The following is a 21,429-nucleotide window of genomic DNA, read 5'->3' as shown; positions in this document are numbered from 1 at the left end:
TGCTCGGACCCCGTAAATCACCGCTTGCGGTTATATTTATTATTATTATTGTTGTTGTTGTATGTGAGGGTGTGTATTGAGGTATTGGAACGTGTGTGTGTTCATGTAGCCTGTAGCCTGGGGGTTGATGTCTGTAGGAGAGTGAATGTGTTGAGGTAGTAAATAAAAGCATAAAGAACAATAGTTAAAATAGTATATAAAGTAGAATAATTAAAAGACATTAAAAGAGAGAGTGGGCAGTTTCGTCTGCGGGCTCCTGGTCGTATCCGTGGGAAAGGGATTCAGCGGCTGGTCACCAGTACAACAGCACAAGCTCATCTGACCCTCGTCCAGCAGTCGCAGGAAGTGGCCCATGATTGTGTCTCTACGTGCAAACAAAGGCAACAATACGCTGCAGCAAAGTAGCGTGGGACCACAAGAAAAGAGCGCCTCACTCAGCTTGTCACATGACCTGCTATCCGCCATCGAGGCACAGAAAAGCCCGGTCAACACTTTCTGTACTCGACGCAGGGGAGACATCAACTCAACAGGGCTATTTTAAGAGCCCATATCACAAGACCACACTAGCTTGTATCCTCTTTGCATTGGACCTCTGTTATTTTGACGTTTGGCTACATTGCTGTTTGTAGTGGTGGGCTGTGACATTGTAACAATAAAATTTATACTGTATGTATATTGAATGTACTGAACATTCAATGGTACATTGGAGTATTCTCCTTCTACCACAATGCTCAGCTAAACATTCCAGACCAATCTAGAAATGCTCTTGCCTCGGGATCCGACATTTCATTTGTAAAGCAAGATCTGAACCAGTCAATGTAATAAATCAATATATTTATTTCAAGAAATACCATATAGAAAGGACTGAAAAAGTGGAATTTATGTAACATTCTTTATAAATGGGTGGTACTAAGCTGGAGCTTCTAGACTGAAATTGCTAGCTTACATGATATGTATCTGTTCACATCAGCAGTACATAAGTGAATGATATGTTTAAGTCTCTCTCTCTCTCTCTCTCTCTCTCTCTCTCTGTGTTTGTGTGTGTGTGTGTGTATTATTTAGTCCTGAGTTTCTTATAGTGAGCTTGGCTTTGGCCTTTCTTTCTTTCATTTTTTCTTTCATTTTTCTTTCTTTCTCTCTTTCTTTCTTTCCTTCTTTCTTACTTTCTTTCTGTCTTTCTTTCTTTCTCTCTCATCTCCTGGTAAATATTCTTCATACTTTCACACACACACTTGACAGTGTGTGTGTTCTGTGTCACATGTTGTCTGCTGTCTCAACAGCATCTTCAAGTTGTCTCTGGATCGTGGCCTTCAGAGCGCTGTATCTGTGTGTGTAATTGTGTGTGTGTGTGTGTGTGTGTGTGTGTGTGTTGGGGGGGGGGGGGAGGGAAAGACAGACATTCATTACATGTAAGAATTCAAGGAATCTCCTAGGGTAAAAAGGTACTGTGTAAAATGATCTGCAACTGGAATAATGTTGATAATTTCAAGTGAGAAAACAGAAGTAAATGAAACTGACTAATGATAACACACACTTATCTGATATAAGGTAAATTATATTTATAATGATGTCCTGTGTGGGGTAAACATCTGGGTTTAGGCTGCAGATGCTGCTCCTGTCTACCATTACATGCTTAGTTGTTGAAGATAGGAGGTATGGTTGTGATGGTGACGTACACATTAACACTTTAATCCATTAATGACTAATAACTAAAAATAGTTGTTTAAGGAAAAGGCCCACATATTAAGTTCTATAAGAGGCAGCAACTTGATATTTGTTGTGATACCTCTTAGGACAAGTGGTTACACATGACACAACTAAAAAAAATGTGGTTGCACATATTTATCATGCCATAATTGGAAGTCAAAGTTGTGTTTTTGGAAAAAACTAAAAGATTCATTACAATAACAATAATTTGACATGATACATATCAGATTCATATTAAAGTACCACACATATTAAAACCTCAACTTCTCTTGAGTCCAATTGTACCAGGCATTTGATGTAATTCCTTGTAGTTTCTGAGATATAAGCATTTATGTTACCATGCTATATTTAGTTGTTAGTTACATGGGGTTACTTATTTTTCACTATTCCTAAAAACACAAGTGGAAATGCAGATTCCTATGATCACATGCACTTACGGATGACACAGGCTCTCAAGTATCAAGTGATTAAAAAAAAGATTTTCCTACATGGTTTTGGGGAAATTTGATGAGAATTGATTGCGTTTTAACACATTTGTATTTTCTAGTTTTTGGGGATTTTATAGGTTCATCACAGATCAACATTTCTGAAACTTTGTATCATCATCCCTTTCACACAACAACACCCAAAAGTTAAGAGACATATTTGTTGAAATTGAGTCACTTGTAAGATATCTATTGTACAGGTTTCATGATGTAATGCAATATAATGTGAATTCAATGGTGGGTTTTTAGTGTGTGTGTGTGTGTTTATATGTGTGTGAGAGTATGTTTAAGTTGGTGTATATTTGTTTGTGTGTGTGTGTGTGTGGGGGGGGGGCGGGGGGGGGGGTCTGAGTAAGAGAGGGGGTCACAAAATGTCAGAGATGCACAGTTTTGGTGTAAATGTGAGATTTGAAAACCCTGTATACATATAAAATGGATCTACACAGAATAGCACTTTATTACTGTATATTTCAAAATGGCTTTTGTGGATTTGTGTTTGTATGTGTGTATGTCAAAGGGAGGATGAAAGTATCAGAGATTGAGTTTGGGTGAAGACTTAAAACAGATGTATTATTCCTATCGAAAATCCCATAGTAAAAATGTCATGAAATGTAGTTCTACATTCTACACAATGGCAATACTAGACCAAGATGAGCATCCAATCATGATTTTTCTTTTGACCATGTATTAGAGCCAGGCCTATGTGTGCATTAAATACTATATTGATTTGACATTCCTGACCCATATTCTAGAGTTATTCTAATGGAAATTCAAACAAACCCCTAACCCATGTGACTAACAACTAAAAATTGTTGTTTAAGAAAATCTTACTCTCTAGCCACATATGTTGACTGATTTTAAAAATGTCAACTGATTTGTGCTTTGCTTAGCTTGTATTTTAAGTGATGTAAAGGACATTTTAAACTTTCACTTTCACTATGTTACCTGCACACACACACACACCTACTTCTTAGTGAGTTTTGAGATTTCCCTCTCCTCCTCTTCCTTAAGTTTTTTGACAAAGCTGTCTAGGAGTGGCAGCTCAAAGTTGATATACTGAGCAACCTAGGAGAAACAGCATGCAGGCTCAGTGCAGTGCAGTAATAGGCAAAAGACAAATACTGTGACCCCCAGCATAATTAATTGTTGGTGCGAAAATAGCCTTAGCTAGGAATAAGCACACACACACAAACACACACACAGAATTGCCTGAGATAGGAATAAGCCAGCTGTACTACTGGCTCTATTGTTATGTCACGGCCACAGGAAAGCCAACTAGCCACTAAAGGCTAAAATTAGACAACACAACACACCAATTTATAATTTATCTCTGTTTGGGGAGATAATCATAAACCACACACACACACACACACTCAAATCAGTGCACATTTACACAGACACACATGCACACAAATACACACCTGGGATTCAAACATTCCTGCAAATTCACACGCACATGAACTCACACATACACACACAAACTCAGATGGGTGCACATTACATTCACACAGGCACACTTACACACATCTAAGATTCAAACACCTAAATATAAAAAAAACACACACACATACAAATGGGGGATTCCTGGAGTGTGTGGTTGGTCCTGGTGTGTCAATCTTTCCCTAAGGTGTGTGTGGTTGGAAAACTTACATCATACGTTACTTCCTCTCCCAGATCTGTTTCCATGATGAATATCTTGGCGATTTTCTCACAAGGGCCGTGGAGTACTCGAAACACCAGAGGAAACTCTGAGTCCTTTAACTTTGTCCTCTCTGAGAATGCTCACACACACACACACATGAATGCACACACATACACACACACACAAATATAGTTCTACACACATACAATCTCATGTGTAGACTACAAACCGCTATGAACAGATGTGTTTGGTGTGACAGTGGAGCAGGTAGGACTATCGGATGAGGTCAAAGACACACACCACCTGACACCAGGTAGCACAGAGACACATATCACCTGACTTCAGGTACAGTGGAGAGACACATACCACCTGACACCAGGTACCACAGAAACAGGTTTTTACCACAAGGTACTATAGAATGAATTATACAGATAAGTGGTTGCATGTGGTTGGGCACAGCGAAGTAGGGTGAAGCCACACAGCCATACATACTACCTGACTCATGCACACACACACACACACAGCCATACGTACCACCTGACTCGTGCACCACATACAGAGCGAATTCCTCTGCCTTGTTCTCCACCTGCCAAGAAGAACAGTCACGGCAGTTCAGAAACTCAAACGGCAGCCCAACACACTCAGGGCCAGATGTATACATTTGCGAACGTAGCGTTATCAGCGCCATGGCCAACCCGCAGAAAGCGCACGCAGTAAATATTCAGTTTACGTGGTATTTATCAAACATCATTGTAACACACTTCACCAATGTCATGCAGTCTAACACTCACACGCCGCTGCATCTCAGAATCACTACTGTGGGTGGGAAATGGGAACTCACGCGGAACTTGTTGAGAAGTAGATTAAGCACCTGCTGTGTTGTCATGGTGCTATTGATGCGTACGTTGGTGATGGAGCCATAGGCTGGCGTGAACACTGAGGTCTACAGGGTGAAAACCAGAAAGTTAATGCATAGACCAATTGAAAAACCCTATAGAATCACTTAGCCTATAGAATCATAAGGTCAAACCTGTGTTAGACTAAATGTTCTTGTTGGTGGGCAAATAACATTAGCATTCTGGACTTACAGTATGGTTCATGTCAGCCGGTAGCACTACAGTGGGTTGCTAGCTGAAACCACCATCAGAGTGAGTTAACTGTAGGCTAACACTGCTACCATGCCACTGGCTGACCTTGTGATTGTAGAAGTGTCCGTTGATTGAGAAGCGGTGTCTGCGTATGCGTTGCAGGTCACCGGCGCTGCGTAGCTGTGTTCGCCGCTGGATGGACATGAAGCTGGCGTCACTCTGCGTCCTAAGGAGCTGAGGGATCTCCTCTTCCTCTGGAGCCGCCCCATCTAAAGAGGCTAGAGAGGACAGAGCATGAGCTATCTATGCTCCTCTAAATAATCAGAAGAATAATCAAAGACCCCTCATCCAAAACCACTACTTGTTCTCACTTCAATTACCACCAACATGTTGTTTGGCAATAAAGTATATCTATCTGTCTATCTATCTATTTACGTATCTAAAGAGGCTACAGAGGACACAGGTTCCAACATCAGCTACATGCTCCCTTCAGCTATCCCTCATCAGCTACAGAATGTACTCACTTCAGTTAGCTATGCATGCACTTCCGTTATTCTTTATGGACTAAGTAGCTTACTCACAAAATCTGACACAGCTAGCACATAACGGTTTTGGGACTAAACCTTTAGACTAAACTGGACTAAACTTTTACATTTAAGATCAATGTGTGGTGACAAGGAGGTGTTTTGTTGGTGTCTAGTCAAGGCTTGGAGGTGTCTTGTTATATGAAAGTATCGACTTTGTGGATGAAAACCCTTTGGCTCTATCTCATTCGGTTTGGTGACCTCTGTTGACGATTATGTTGGCCATTATAGATGTCCACAGGTGCATAACATTGTCTAACTGGAACATTATTGAAGTATCTCACTAGAACATTATAGACATTAAGTGCCGAACTTGAACGCAAGTGGGACACTGGCTGCCAGTAGACATGATGGGCTTGGAAAGGCTTTGTCTGCTGCTTCCTGAGGGAACAATACAACGGGTGGGTACAGTCAGCTTTCCCACAAGAGCCATGTCTGAGCAACATTTCACACACTTTAAGCCTGTTGCTGCAGTGATTTGGAAAGTGAAAACACACAGAAACAGGCAGGCAGACCCCCGCCCCATACACACACACACACACTCTGACACACAGATATAATTGCCAGTGGCCCAAAAGTAGACCCATGAGGCAGTCAAAAATACGCACTAAGCTCTGATGTGGTGGGGTCAGGGATGTTGTTGTTGGACTCCAGAGAGGGTATGGTAGTGGAGCAGAGCTGCAGATGTTCATTCCTACAAAAGAACAGACAAGATCCACTGCTTAGAGGCCTACAGGTAAACTACAGGTGCACACATAAACACCCACACATGCACACACACTCTCTTTCTCTTTCAAACACACACACACACACTCACTACACACACACCTATTGGAGAGGTGAGATGGCCATATTGTAGAGTGGTTGTAGTGGAATCGCTGGTTGTCATCATACATCTGTAGCCTGATAGGACGCTTTAGACCCCAACAGATATTGAGTAGACCCTCCACAATCAGCTGGTGCTCTTCCTGTCCCAGTAGGACAAACAAGAATCAGGCATTTAGAACTCTCATGGAGAACACAGAACACACACACACAATCAGCTGGTTCTCCTCTTGTCCAGGCAGACAAAGAAGCAGAGAGGGTTCAAGCGGAGCTAGTAATCAAGGATCTTTGAAAGAAGAATCAGGCATTAGAATCCTCAAAGAGAACACGGACCACGAATGAAACGCAATCAGAACATATCATCATAGCAACATACTGGACAAGATGTCTCTCGCATGAAAATGTCTCTTTTACATTTTGTATATAAGATTTTGTAGGGGTGCCTTGTGGGCAACGTGTTTCTGTTAAAAATATTTATTTCTTGATGAGATTTTCCTTTTTCTCAGTTTTCCTTGTGAGATTACAATAAATCACAAAAAGATGGTTTTAGTCAATTTTACCAGAGGTGCCAATAATTCTGGAGGGTACTGTAAGGGTCTTCCTAAAACCATAGTTAATGTAAAGACTAAAGAGATTAACTTTATTAACTATAATAATTAACAGCATAGATAATACATTAAAATTAACCTAATAAACCATAATAATACTCATTGTGGATAAAGAAATGTAATAAACACAGTCGGAGATCAAATAAGATTAGCCAAATTAATTGTAGTAATAATCACAGTGGGATTAAGCTAATAAAATGCAATAATGATCACGGCCGTGACTAATGATCTTTATCAGGGGGAGCATTTCCTTCTGGCATCTGTCCTGCTTTGTGTCCAATGACTACGTGCGTGCCTGCAGCACACACGCACATACATACACACACACACACTCACGTACATGCACACACACACACACACACACACACACACACACATAGAGTTATGCTAAATACACTTACACACCCACACCCCCACCCATAAACACACACACATACCATCATATATGCAGACATGCTAAAATATTCTCAATATTCTCACATTCACCTGCCAAGTACACCCGCAACCCACCCCCCCCACACACACACACATATATACAGTACACACATACAGACGTGCGCGTACACATACAACCACACAGACACACATACACACACACACACACATACTCTCTTTCTGTTCCATGAGTACGTGCTGAGAGGCAGCGTTCTCAGTGTCTCTCTACCAGTGCAGCCCAGGAATCCGGAAATCTCCGGAACACTGGCTGTGGGTGCGGCCTGCTCCTGCTGACCTAACGCCATCCAAAGCTAAGTCATGGTTCAGCGTGTGTGTGTGTGTGTGTGTGTGTGTGTGTGTGTTTGTAGGGTCATACCTTAATCAGTGTATGTGTGTGGGGTGTGGGGGATTTGAACATATGTGTGGGTGTGGGTGTGAGGCCCTATATGACGGTGACCTAACAGTATGGGTGTTTGTGAGGTCACCACTAGAAAATGCTGAGCAAGGTACCATAGCAGGACGTATGTATACACTGGCACTAGGAGTTGAGACAAGACACACACACACACGTACACTGTCTGCTCTCAATATTATACAAGTAATAGATATTGATTGTTATATTACTGATATAAAAATGTATTCTTTTTTCATCAATCCACCCACAATGACAAAGCAGTGGAGTGTTTTGTTCATTTTTGTTAAAATAAAAGACTGAACGTGTTCAAACCCTAAATTATGACACTCTGGTAAACTCTGACCAAGAGTAGCTCACAAGGCTCCATGACTTTGTCAACACAGGGCATCTGAGCACAAAACAAATTTTGATAATTTTTATAACAATTTGGGTGTTTTATTTAACTTTAGAACACCCCTCTTTGCTTCTATGCCAGCCCCCACTGGAATCCCAATAGTATCTTCTCCTTTCTGACCTGCCTGAGCTCGGGGCAATGAGACCTGCAGGCCATAGATAGCAAATGGCAGTTCAAAACTAGTAACATCCAATAGAACTTAAGTTGATACAATGGTCTATCAAAACATTAGATGATAATATATGTGATACTATTTCTAACAAGTTTTTGACCGAGGACACAAAACTAGTAACATGAAACAAACACAACAGGAGGGTTAAAAAAACATTTATAGAAATACCGTAAGCTTTCTATAATAGTTATTTTTTATTAGGGATCACTGAACATTTACTTATCAATGACCCTTGAGATGTTTACTACTTGACATTGACCTGTGTCTTACTGAATTCATTGGACACAATTAGGAAGGGCACACCCCTATTTATATGATTGGGACAACGAGTAGGGCCTTAGTCAGGCAGGTAACCAGACCCAATGGTCACTATCCAGAGCTCCAGAGAGCCCCTTTGAGGAGATGGGAGAGCCTTCCAGAAGGATAGCCATCAGTGAAGCGTTCCATCAGTAAGGCCTTTCAGGAGATGAGAAAACCTTCCAGAAAGAGCAATCCACCAGTTAGGCCTTTGTGGTGATGGGAAAACCTTCTAGAAGGATAGCCATCGCTCCATCAGGCCTTTCAGGAGATGCGAGAACCTTCCAGAAGAAGTGCTCCACCAGTTCGGGCCTTTGAGGAGATGGGAGAACCTTCCATAAGGACACTAATCAGTTGAGCGCTCCATCAAGCCTTTTTGGAGATGGGAGAGCCTTCCAGAAGGATAACCATCAGTGCAGCACTCCACCAGTCAGGCCTTTGTGGTAGGATGGCCAGACAGGTGTGTGTGAGTGCGATCTTGTGTGAAAAGTCCTTGACAGCTTACATTTCAACAAGACAAAAACCCAAAGCATATCACCAAAGACAGCATGAGCGGCTTTGGAAAAACTCTCTGAAAGTCCTGGAGAGTACACTCAGCAGGTACCAGAAAAGCAAACACAGCAACCCAGCATACACAATGTTTCTATATTGCTCTATTGCTGCGGACACAAACATTTTCCAGTGGTGTGTGTCTGCGCGCACGCTCGCACATATTTCTGTGAGTGTGTGTGTGTGTGTAGATAGGTGGGACCAATGATCCCAGGCCCTTATTGTTGGTGAATTGTAAACATAGCAGCACAGCTGCAACAATGAGGGAAGCCCCTCCACCCCACACTCACACACACCTCCGCCCTTCCATGCCTGCACACACACACAAGCACACTTCCTGTACACCCTCAGACCAGCACAAACACATTTCCTGCAGCGAGAGGCAAGGTCAGCTCCCATCTATAATTAGCTCGCTTTGACACACACACACACACACACACACACACACACACACACACACACACACACACACACACACACACACACACACAAACACACACACACACGCGCGCGCGCACACACACATGCATGCACACAGACACACACAAACACACACACTCACTGGCTCTGCCTATGGCTAAGGCTTTCTCCAGGCATCCGCTCCTCTATATAAGCCTGACTGGCTCCAGGGCTCCACACTCACCTCTCAGAGCAGAGCTACGGTGCGACACATGCAAACTCCCACTCGACGCTCAAGCTCGGACAGCGACCTCACGCACACACACACACAGATCTCTCAGAGGACAAACACGGTCATTATTGGACCTACAGCAGTCGCGGAGCAGAGAGAGAATACACTCTCGGACAGCGCTTGACTCCTTACAACACACCTTTAAACAGGAAGCTCCTGGACACTGGTCAGCTTGACACAGCTGGACTGCCACTGAACCTCAGCTGAAGAAACACACAGACACACACACAAACACGTCTGGACCTGAACCAGTAGCTGTGCGGAACCAACAAACACACAATCGCTGGTCCACCATAGGTGAGTTCATCCCTCTCTTCTGCACTCACACATACACACAAACACACACATGCATCACTACTTAACATGTATAGTCACTCACACACACATACATTACTTCACTTGACACGTACACAAACACACAAACATCACTACTTCACTTGACATTTGACTTCAACTGACACTAAGTCAACTGTACTCTGTGTGTCCACATGTGTGCACTAGCTGTGAGCGTAGGTTACCTGTACTGCATCTGTTTATGTATATGTGTGAGGATTCAGCACTGACTAAACTCATCTGTGTGTTGTGTGTGCTACAGGATGAAACCGCGGAGGCTTCTACTGCATGCCCCCCTCCTGCCCACCATCTCCGAGTGTCTGGAGGACGTGTCCACCCCCTGCCTCCCTCCATCCCTGGATGAGTACGCTGCGTCCATCAGAGCCCTGGCCCGCCCCACCTCTGCCCTGCCTGGTCCAATCAGGTCACCCCGTGGCCAGAGGCCACACCCCCACGCCAGGGCTAGACATCAGAGTTGCGCTCCCCACGGTTGCCGGATAGTGCGGCCACGCCATGCTCCGGTTGCCCCCAGCAATAACAACGACAACAGCAGCAGAGACCCGCTGGACTGGTCGTTTGCACACACACCAGCAAACACACACAGGGCAGTGCAAACACACACACTCACACACCGGCACTCGCAAACAGATGTACGGCCTCGGACTCAAGGACAACGTGCAGGTCACACAGACAATTTCATGCCTACACTCTGGATGCTTTAAAACACATGCGTACGCACACACACACACACACACACACACACACACACACACACACACACACACACACAATAGACTTTCTTTCTGCACTATTTATTGTGGACTGGGATCCCTTGTTGCTAAATGTTTATAATAAAAAGAGATGTCATTGTCCAGCCTTCACTCTGAGTGCTTCCTGCTACACCCAACCCCTAACCCCAGCTCTAGGGTCATTAGTCCTGTTTACAGCATACATAGTGAGCTTTTATACGTTTTGATCTTGTATGAGATCAAAAACAAAATGATAAACAAATCATAAACAACATCCTCTGTGTACGATGTGTGTAAGGATGGTAGTGTTACTTATGTCTCCCCTACAGTACCGGATCTAATGAGTTCTGGACTCTTACCATGTAGCGTACTGAGACACATGGCTATTCTAAATAGATCTTGAAGTTTGGTGTATTGCATTTAAGCAGCAATGTTGCCCCAAGGAGCCATAGAATTATGTCTCTGATCCAACCCATAAATGGGGGAAAAGAACTTTTTTGTAGCAAAACTTTAAACTAAACGACAATATACGTAGGCTAATACATTATTTTCGCCGTTCAACAGCCTACTTTCGCTGATATTTGAAAACAGCAGGAGTCATGTAATAAAATAATATAATTATTTTTAAATTCAAGGATACAATAACAGGTATTTGTTTTTTTACAATACATTGTGACATTTTTAGAATATGCCCACACATTAAAGTAAGCATAGACTTTGATGAATAGGATGTTTTGAACGAACACATGCACTAACCAGGCTTCATCACAAATCAGGCACTAACTAGGCTCCATTACAAGTCAGACACTAACTAGGCTCCATCAAAATTCAGAGACTGGATTCCAGTTGCTTCGGCTAACTAGCGCCAGATTTCGGAGTGCAGGGGACAAGCCGAGATAAGCTATGACGTTCACACTCTGTATCATGTTTCAACATACTTTAGGTCAATATCACACCGGAATTCTCCTTTAATAACACCTTTAGAATGTAAATGTCTTTACTCAAAATGACAAAAAGACAAATTCCCAGGTTGAGAAGCAGCAAGACCAGCCAGCAGTCCCCAAACCATAAGTTTCTTGCTGCAACAGGATCCTGGAGCCTTTAACCAGTGTTACGTCTCTAGCTGTTTCTGTGTTCCTGCTGTTTTTCTGTGCTTTTCAGACAATCCAGCAGGGGGCTTAATTGCTGGGCCAGCCCTATAAAAGGTGCTGGTTGACGTCACTCCTGAGGCTGCCTTGTTTTTGGTTCCTTGTTGAACGCTACCGCTGCCATGCCATGCTTCGTGTTCCGCTCTCGCCCACGTTACTTCCAGGTCTCCAGTCCCTCTCAGGGTCTATATGTTCTAGTTTAATTATAATAAATTATTGATTTTCAAATTCATCCACCGTTGTCTGCCGTGTTTTGCCCTTGCTTAAGTTAGTTTTGTTATAGTTCCCTGTCCCTAGCAGGTGACTTAACACCAGAGACTTTCTAACAAGACACAGCACAAGAATCCTCCATAGAAATGCATGGGGTTAGTGTGTAACGCCAATATGCCAGTAGTCTCTACACATATCCCACCCCTTCCTGAATGCCTCCCCATTCACTTGAATAGGAAAATAGCTGTCCGAAAACTGCCCAAAGTGCATTGTGAGATGGCCACTGAGTGGGGGGACTTGCCTAAAAGGACTTTTAACTCCTGATCAATCACCTGGCCAGTTGCTCCTATTCAAGGCCATCACAAACAGTGCACCTAAGCAGAGGTAGACAAAGAGAACATATACAGCTGTAACACTAACCAAAAATAAAATTAAAAAGATTAAAAAGCATCCAAGAATAGCTTGAAAAGTCTAGATTTGATAGTGGCTACCTGAACCAAAGGTGATAGCAACTGCTTCAGCATCTTTAGTTCTGACTGCATCACCAACAGACCCCTGTCTTCTGTGCTCAGATAGAGTGAGAGTGCTCTGTGTGCTCAGTATACTCAATGCCGCTGTGCACTTAAGCAGACAGCAGAGGGAGTTGTTCACTCATGTTGACCAGAGCCGTATATATAGAGAGAGTTTGGCCAAAGTCTTGAGGCAAGTCCCTTCACTCAGGGGCCATATTGCAACGCTTTTTGGGCACTTATCGGGCATCTATCTATTTATGGCTGTGCAAGGCTTTACGACACCAACCTTGCTCCAGCGGCGAGATCACAACACATGATTGGCACAATGTATTCATAACACACCACATGAATGGCACAATGTATTCACTTTTTTGCCACGGAAGGGATGGGATATGTGTAGACAACTGCCATATTGGCGTTACAAACTAACCCCATGCATTTCTCTGGAGGATTTTTTGAGTGCTGTGTCTCCTCATTAGAACGTCTCTGGTTTGGCCAATTAGGGAATGGTCATGGTGCCAGGATTTCAGATTCGGATGGGAAAATCAATTATGGCTGGGCCTTATAATTAGCCTACATATAGGTTTATAGAGATGGTTTATAGAGAATTTGTGCTTAAATATTATTATTTTTTTAATGCTTATCTGCGACCGCTCTTTCTCCACGCCACAACTTGAGAAATGTGGCTCATTTTACTACACAAGACAACAAAACAAATATCATAGTGTAGTGGCTGAGGAATCAAGTCCATCAACAAGTGTGAATGTTGATTACTCGATGTCCTCCCTTACAGAAAATAACTGCACTTCAAGTGCAGTTCTGATCAAAACTGCAGATTTGGAGGAATTGCAGTTGTTATGCAGGAAATGCAATATTTTGGACATGAAACAACTGCATTGCACTACATATTACTGTGCTTTACTGCAGAAATATAATTAATTAATTAATATTGTGCTGCACTGTACCCTCAAAACACTACGATATAGCTGCACTGTACTTTGAAAAAAATGCAGTAGGCTATAACTGCAGTTATTTTTCTCGAAGGGCTTTGTTACATTTTTGTTATGTGGTTCTTAATTCATGTAAATGTTATTGGTAAAGGATGATATGGGAAATGTTTGTGTTCATGTCCGCTGTGTTCTTTGTGGCAGTGTGACTGTTTGCTCAGTCATCAGACGTCTTGGAAGTGCCCGGGAACAGAGCCTGCTTTCTGACTAAAGGTCACCTGAGGACAAACGCTATTCCACTGGGCCCTAGGGCATATAAGAATTCCTTATCCAAGCACCTGGCACACCATGGGAATAACAAAATATGGCTTTAGTTTTATTACAGTTTTTTTCAACTGCTTACACACTAAATCTTTGCTTGTCACACAATTTTCTAAACATGTCCTCCAAACATCATAACCCGACACCAAATCTGCAAAACCATACACTAATTCTCAGTGTTTGACTCAGTTTTCAATTGACTAAAACACATTTTGCAAAACACCACATACAATTTTCTACTTAACACACAAAAATCTAACAGGAAGTAACTTGATTTCGTTTTTCAAACACAACCCATCAAAATGCCACACTTAATCACCAGTGCTTCACTCTCTCTCTCTTCACATGTGTAAACACTCTTTACTTTACTGAACACCATCCAATCATTGCCTTAATATAGGTCTATGAATAGATATACTCTCTATATAGGTATAGACCCTTTCAATCTGCTCCTAGAGGATTTCCGGTTGAAATATTCAGAACCAATGCAGATACTTTGAAAATTACAGTAATCGGACTTTAGCTTACAGTAATGTTCTACAAAAAGTTGACTTTATGTAAAATTTGTCTTTTTACTCTATTTTTGTTTGTCCCTATGTTACAGTACCAGTAGCTCAATGCATTTTTCTGTGCCTCCAGAAATGCCTTAGAAACACTTACTGTAGAATTGTTTGTTTCTGCAGTTGAAAGGGTCTATAGGCCTATGAATACATTGTGTGTGTGTGTGTGTGTGGGGGGGGGGTGTCGTGTACAGTTTGTATTCATAGGCCTATAGACCCTTTCAACTGCAGAAACAAACAATTCTACAGTAAGCGTTCCTAAGGCATTTCTGGAGGCACAGAAAAATGTATTGAGCTAATGGTACTGTAACATAGGGACAAACAAAAATAAAGCTAAAGTCCGATTACTGTAATTTTCAAAGTATCTGCATTGGTTCTGAATATTTCAACCGGAAATCCTCTAGGAGCAGATTGAAAGGGTCCATACCTATATAGAGACTTCATCTATTCATAGACCTATACTAAGGCAATGATTGGATGGTGTTCAGTAAAGTAAAGAGTGTTTACACATGTGAAGAGAGAGAGAGTGAAGCACTGGTGATTAAGTGTGGCATTTTGATGGGTTGTGTTTGAAAAACGAAATCAAGTTACTTCCTGTTAGATTTTTGTGTGTTAAGTAGAAAATTGTGTGTGGTGTTTTGCAAAATGTGTTTTAGTCAATTGAAAACTGAGTCAAACACTGAGAATTAGTGTATGGTTTTGCAGATTTGGTGTCGGGTTATGATGTTTAGAGGACATGTTTAGAAAATTGTGTGACAAGCAAAGATTTAGTGTGTAAGCAGTTGAAAAAAACTGTAAACATGTGTTTTTGACATTTTGAATGTTGTGTGTCATTTTGCTGGAGATTTGAGGCATTTTGCATTTTGTGTGAGCAGTTGTGGGTTTTGTGTGAAGAGTTTTGAAAAATAGACACAGAGTTTTGAAAACGTGTGTAAACAATTGTAAAAAACTGTAATGGACCACAGTGTCCAACTCACTATGCTGCAATATGACTGTATTCCTGTTTATTGTAAGTGATCCTGTCTCTGTTCCACCTGCCACACACACACACACACACACACTCACATACACACACACACTGACAGTGAGTCACCTCTACCCCAAGGGAAGGGAGAAATCAGATTAAGTCACACAAAACACTTCTCACACTTTCCAGGGTTCCCATGGGTCATGGAATTTTGGAAAGTCTATTCCAGACATGGAAAGTAAGGGAATTTTTGGGGCAAACTCATGAAATATCAGGACATTTTGTTGTAGCAGTTTAAAATGCACTTGCCAAAATACATTAATACAAATATTTCCATGCAGAATTGGTGTATATCTGATTATTAGCTTTACTGCTTGCTTGAGTAGCCCAACTTTGTTTATTCAATGCCCATTTATTCATCTCCCACTCTAAAAAAGTAAAAAGTGTTACATTTGACTTAGAGTGGGAACTCTGCCTTTCTCATGTGATCCATCACCTCATTCATACATGCACACACACACACACACACACACACACACACACACACACACACACACACACTGTAAGCTGTAAGACAGTTGAGGTTATGAGCTGTGCAACGGGTGGGGTTTTGAAGATTGCACGCATATGTGCAGGTGTGAGACACCTCAAAGGGCCAGACAGATGGACTGAAATGGATGTTGTGAAATGCCATTCCACTACATGTATTACGACAGTATCTCTATTGATGGACATTCAGACAGACAGGCAGACAATGACTGTCTCAGACCTCTCCCATGATCGCATCACTCCCATTCGGGGCCTCTGCAGGTTCCAACAAGTTAAATCTTTAGACCTTTTTCAGACCATTACGAATTAACGCCCTTATTGGCAAAACATATCAAGGTAATGAAGGGGAATCAGATGCCAAGAATTACAAGTAAAGCAAATACATTTGTACTGCAATACTGTACATTGTATATGGGCTGTACTGTACACAGTTTCCTGTATACCTGTATACCTGTATACCTGTAGCATTAAGAGACAGACCTACAAAACGGAACCACTATAATCTATGCAGAAAAACAAAAAACTGAAGCATGATGGAAGCATGACTAAAGTAGGTCACAAATACCCCCCCCCCCCCCGTCTTACACACTACACACACTCCCTCATTTAGAAGAAATGTGCAACATTCTTGCAAACATTGTGACTCACTGCACTCATACCGCATCAGACAGCCACACACAGACACACACACACTTTCTTTGTGAAGACTGACCTATAAATCACACACACTTTCTTTGTAAAGACTGACCTATAAATATATAAATGTGTCAATTATTAACTTGTCAAATCATGTTCCCATGCATGCTCCCCTTCACGCAACCCCCTCAGACACACACCCACATGCACACACCCACACACACACACACACACACACACACACACACACACACACACACACACACACACACACACACACACACACACAGTCCGTTCTCCCCCTCCTCCTTTTCCTTCCTCCTCTTTGGTTTGGTCAATGTGTCCTGACTAGAGATGGTCTTTTACCCTGAACTCTGCCCCCCTCAATGCTCTCACAGTGCGCACGCATGCACACACACACACGCACACACACACACTCCGTTGCTGACTATGCTTCCCTCTTCTCTCTCCCTTGCTTTTGTCCATCTTCCTTTAGTCTTATCTCCCTCTCTCTCCCTATCTTTCTCTCTGTCTCTCCCACTTCCTCTCCCCTTCTTTTCACTCTCTCCCTTCCCTCTCTTTCTCTTTCTCACCTTTATCTCTCCTCTTAGCTCTCTGGACTCTTCCTCTCTCCTCTCCTCTCCTCTCCACTCCCTCCTTCTCTTCCTTCCTCCTCTGCCCACCTCCTCTCTGTTTTGGTCAATGTGTCCCGCCAGAGATGGTCATTCACCCTGGATTCTGACCCCCTGAAAGCCCCCACAGCACACACACACACACACACACACACACACACACACACACACACACACACACACACACACACACACACACACACACACACACACACACACACACACATGAGAGCAGATGACCCTGTGCACTGACCCTATTAAGGAAAACAGAAGGCAGCTGGGTTTGTCTCTGTGTGTGTCTATCCATGTGTTGTGTGTGCATGTGAAGGGGTGGGGGGTGAGGGGGTTAGGGTAGGGTACGTGTGTGTGTGTGCATGCATGTGTATGTGTGTGAGTGAGTGTGTGTGTGTGTGTGTGTGAATGTGTGTGAGTATGTGTGTGTGAATGTGCCCTGTGTGTGTGTGTGTGTGTGTGTGTGTGTGTGTGTGTGTGTGTGTGTGTGTGTGTGTGTGTCCTGTGCTGGGAAAACCCAAAGGTCTCCCTCTTTCCTCTCCAGCCTTTTACATGGACATTTTGGGAAAATCCGAAAACATTCCTTCATATGACCCTCTGTTACACCAGTGTAAGGGTGAAAAGTGAAAGTAAATTTGTTTTAGACAAGGGCAAGTAGAGGCAGGCAAATCTAAACAAAACACTATCTCTCTCTTTCTTTCACATATACATACAAACACACATCCACACACACACACACACAAACACACACACACACACACATTCTCAAGAACACACAAACATTGTGTCTTCATCTATTACAGTTTTTCTCGATTGCTTTGATGCACTTAATGAAACTGGGATCCACTTGATCTTGAGCTTCACCTTCTTAGCACAGCAGAGAAGTATCTCTTGCAAATTATTTAACACATTTTTATTGGTTTAACTCATATTTCACATCCTTTTTCAAAACATTTAACACAGTTCTCATACAAAGACTCCAAACTCCATTGGATTAACTGTGTGTAACAAATGGAAAACATTTATCCACAGCTAATAGATATTGCTTGCAAACTTATATAGTTGTATGTCAATGTGTGAATCTCCTTTGCACAATTCTTCGATCAGCAATCATTCATGGTATCATAAGAGATACCATGTCTGTTCTGTGTTGCTATTTACAAGTATGAATATAAGGCACTATATTACCTATTTGGTGAAGAAAACAGTACAAAAGTCTAGGTGTTTACTGTAGGTCTATTTCAATGAAAAATGACACGTTGTAGTTCAGTGTATGAAATGTGTCTTGTCCAGGTGCTTACTGTAGGTCCTACATGTCAATGGTAGTTACATCTTGGGAGGAATTAATACAATTCATTTTTATTCAATACATTTCGTCTTTCCATAGTTTTTCTGATACAAGAAAAATGAAAAGAAATGGCACAGACATAGCAAAAATGAAGGCTGAAACTCCTCATTTTGAGAACAGTGTTTTGCATTTTAGTGCCACCGTTTCAGCATGTGCGTTAACTGTTTTGAAAATGTGGAGTTTGTGTTGAATGCTGCATCAAAGCAATCAAGAAAAACTGTAATGATATCTATCTAATGATATTTACAGTTTTTCCTCGATCGTTTTGATGCTTGTGTCAACTCTTGACATCACATTCTCAAAACAGTTAACACCCGTGTCTGAACAAAAGCACTCTGGCCAAAATGACACATTTTGCTTGCAAAAGGCAAACCACTTAAAACATGCAGCAAAAGCAAATCTAGCAAATCTTCAAACAAAACATCTTGTCGTAAAATCACTGTGTGATTTCAATCATTACACACAATGCAAAATATAGTTTTCAAAATCAAAATCTGTTCCATTTCTTTCTCATTTTTCTGGTATCAGAAAAAAAACTAAAAAGACTAAATGTACTGAATAAAAAATAATTGTATTCATTCCTCCCAAGATGTAACTGTCATTGACATGTAAGACTTACAGTAAGCAACTAGACAAGACAAATTTCATTGAACTACAACTTGTCATTTTTCATCAAAATAGACCTATAGTAAACACCTTTTGTACTGTTTTCTTCACTAAATAGGCTATACAATAATTTCTTTAAATTTGCCTTAGATCCATAGCCTACTTGCAAATAGCAACACAGAACAGACATGGCATCTCTTATGGATAATGAATGATTCCTGATTGAAGAATTGTGCAAAGGAGTTTCACACAGGTGTATCAGAGATTCAGACTTGTGCAAGAAATCTCTACCACCTGTGTAAAGATGTTTTCCTTTTGTTTAGCACGGGGAAACCAATAGAGTTTGGGGAGTTTGAATGACATCTGTATTAACTGTTTTGCAAAAGGGTGTGAGAACTGTGTGAACACATTCGCAAGAGATGACTTCTGCTGTGCAAAGACAGTGTTCAGCAATCGAGAAAAACTGTATATAACCATAGCATTCTAAGTGGACACACATTTTATATACTTTATTTGATTCCACTTTACAAGTCAAGTTACATTAGGAATCAAATCTTCTGAATAATCTAATAAATTAAAGCAGTTCAGCAGTTCACACACACACACACACACACACACACACACACACACACACACACACACACACACACTCACACACACACACCACCACCACCACCACCACGTTGGCTGAAGTGATCATTCTCAATAAAATTCCCACTGAAGTATCACTGTTGCTCAATATTACTGTGTTATGTAAGTAGGGTGCGCACACACCCACCCTCCCACACATGCGCACACACCCACACCCACACACACACACACACACACACACACACACACACACACACACCCACACACACACACACACACACACACACACACACACACACACACACACACACACACACACACACACACTTATTGTCTAATGTTTCACCCTCTCACCTCTCTCCAGCGCAGCTGGAAGCTCTTGCCCTCATGGTAGCAGTTGTAGGTCCTAAGAAGTGACAGAATGTCCGACCTGTGGGCAGGTGAGGGGTCAGGTCAGAGGGTCCGGCAGTGCAGAGGCAGGCTGAGGTACACGGACGGAACCAGCAGCATAGAACCAGAACTATCACCAGCAGTAGGGCCAGAAACACACAAGCACAAGCAACAAACACAAACACAAGCAGAAACACACACACACAAGCACACACACACACACACACACACACACACACACACACACACACACACACACACACACACACACACACACAAACACACACACAAACATACACACACATATGCATGCACATTGGACTTACTTTGGAATGACTTTCTCCTCACTGATCTTCACATAAGGGCTGTCTGTGTGGTGATCCATGTTAAGACTTCAGCTACAGGAGCAGACAGGAAGAAAGAAGAATGAAGATATGAATACATGTAGGAATAAATATAAATGACAAACATGCAGATAGCTATAAAAATAAAAATATGTGTGTGTGTGTGGGGGTGGTGGTGGGGGGGGGTAGGTGTGCGTGCGTGTGTGTGTGGGTAGGTGTGCGGTTTGTGTGAGTGTGGGGGGGGGTGTGGGTGTGAGTGTGGGTGCGTATGTGTGTGAGAGAGAGAGAGAGAGAGCAAAAGAGAGAGAGAGCGAGAGAGAGACATTGAATCTTTCGGTAAACTTGATGCATTTGGACTCAAATAACTGGTCTTTCCTGCATGGTCAGGTACTAGTACAGGTTTACATTACACACACAAACACACACACACACCGGACACATATTCAGACAAAGAAATACACCCACATAGTCAGTGTTTGCACACATGCTTCAACAACTCCTCTGTATTACTGTAATTTCAACACCCAGCAACCTGACACCAATAGAGAACTGCTACTGACATGGAAAGATGTTGTGTGTAAACAGTTTACAGCTACAGTGGTCTTTAAACTGCTTTCACACAAAAATCTTCACATATTTGGATAAAATCCCAAAAATCATTACATACAGCAAAGTCCGACAC

General features: G+C 42.1%; 1 protein-coding gene and 1 long non-coding RNA gene across 4 annotated transcripts in view; one reads left to right on the top strand and one right to left on the bottom strand.

Moving 5' to 3' along the window:
• Positions 1 to 817: 817 nt before the first annotated feature.
• The window catches only part of rassf4a (Ras association domain family member 4a), a 47,920-nt gene continuing 27,308 nt past the window's right edge, over positions 818 to 21,429 (bottom strand). Inside the window, exons 2-11 of one of the 3 annotated variants that reach the window (XM_076285527.1) lie at positions 20,730 to 20,801; positions 20,368 to 20,443; positions 6,335 to 6,474; positions 6,115 to 6,200; positions 5,028 to 5,200; positions 4,706 to 4,777; positions 4,369 to 4,420; positions 3,843 to 3,964; positions 3,160 to 3,257; positions 818 to 1,324 (exon numbers count right to left, since the gene is read on the bottom strand). In XM_076285527.1, coding sequence (XP_076141642.1) covers positions 1,255 to 1,324; positions 3,160 to 3,257; positions 3,843 to 3,964; positions 4,369 to 4,420; positions 4,706 to 4,777; positions 5,028 to 5,200; positions 6,115 to 6,200; positions 6,335 to 6,474; positions 20,368 to 20,443; positions 20,730 to 20,788 — 948 coding nt within the window. In that variant the 5' untranslated portion in view covers positions 20,789 to 20,801 and the 3' untranslated portion in view covers positions 818 to 1,254. Of the gene's footprint in view, positions 1,325 to 3,159; positions 3,258 to 3,842; positions 3,965 to 4,368; positions 4,421 to 4,675; positions 4,778 to 5,027; positions 5,201 to 6,114; positions 6,201 to 6,334; positions 6,475 to 20,367; positions 20,444 to 20,729; positions 20,878 to 21,429 lie in introns of those variants that run through there. The other 2 variants (XM_076285525.1, XM_076285526.1) reach the window with 2 other exon arrangements.
• Positions 9,858 to 11,104, top strand: LOC143124179 (uncharacterized). The gene is made up of 2 exons (XR_012987000.1): positions 9,858 to 10,189; positions 10,488 to 11,104. It is a non-coding gene; the product is annotated as an uncharacterized LOC143124179 (long non-coding RNA).

This window comes from Alosa pseudoharengus, unplaced genomic scaffold, assembly GCF_046254945.1.
Source record: "Alosa pseudoharengus isolate Yale_2024_CS ecotype anadromous, Long Island Sound unplaced genomic scaffold, YU_APseudo_1.1 YU_APseudo_1.1_scf_15, whole genome shotgun sequence".
Taxonomy (NCBI): Eukaryota; Metazoa; Chordata; class Actinopteri; order Clupeiformes; family Clupeidae; genus Alosa; species Alosa pseudoharengus.
The sequence above is the reverse complement of the archived record's forward strand: the minus strand, read 5'-3'. Positions and strand labels throughout refer to the sequence as shown.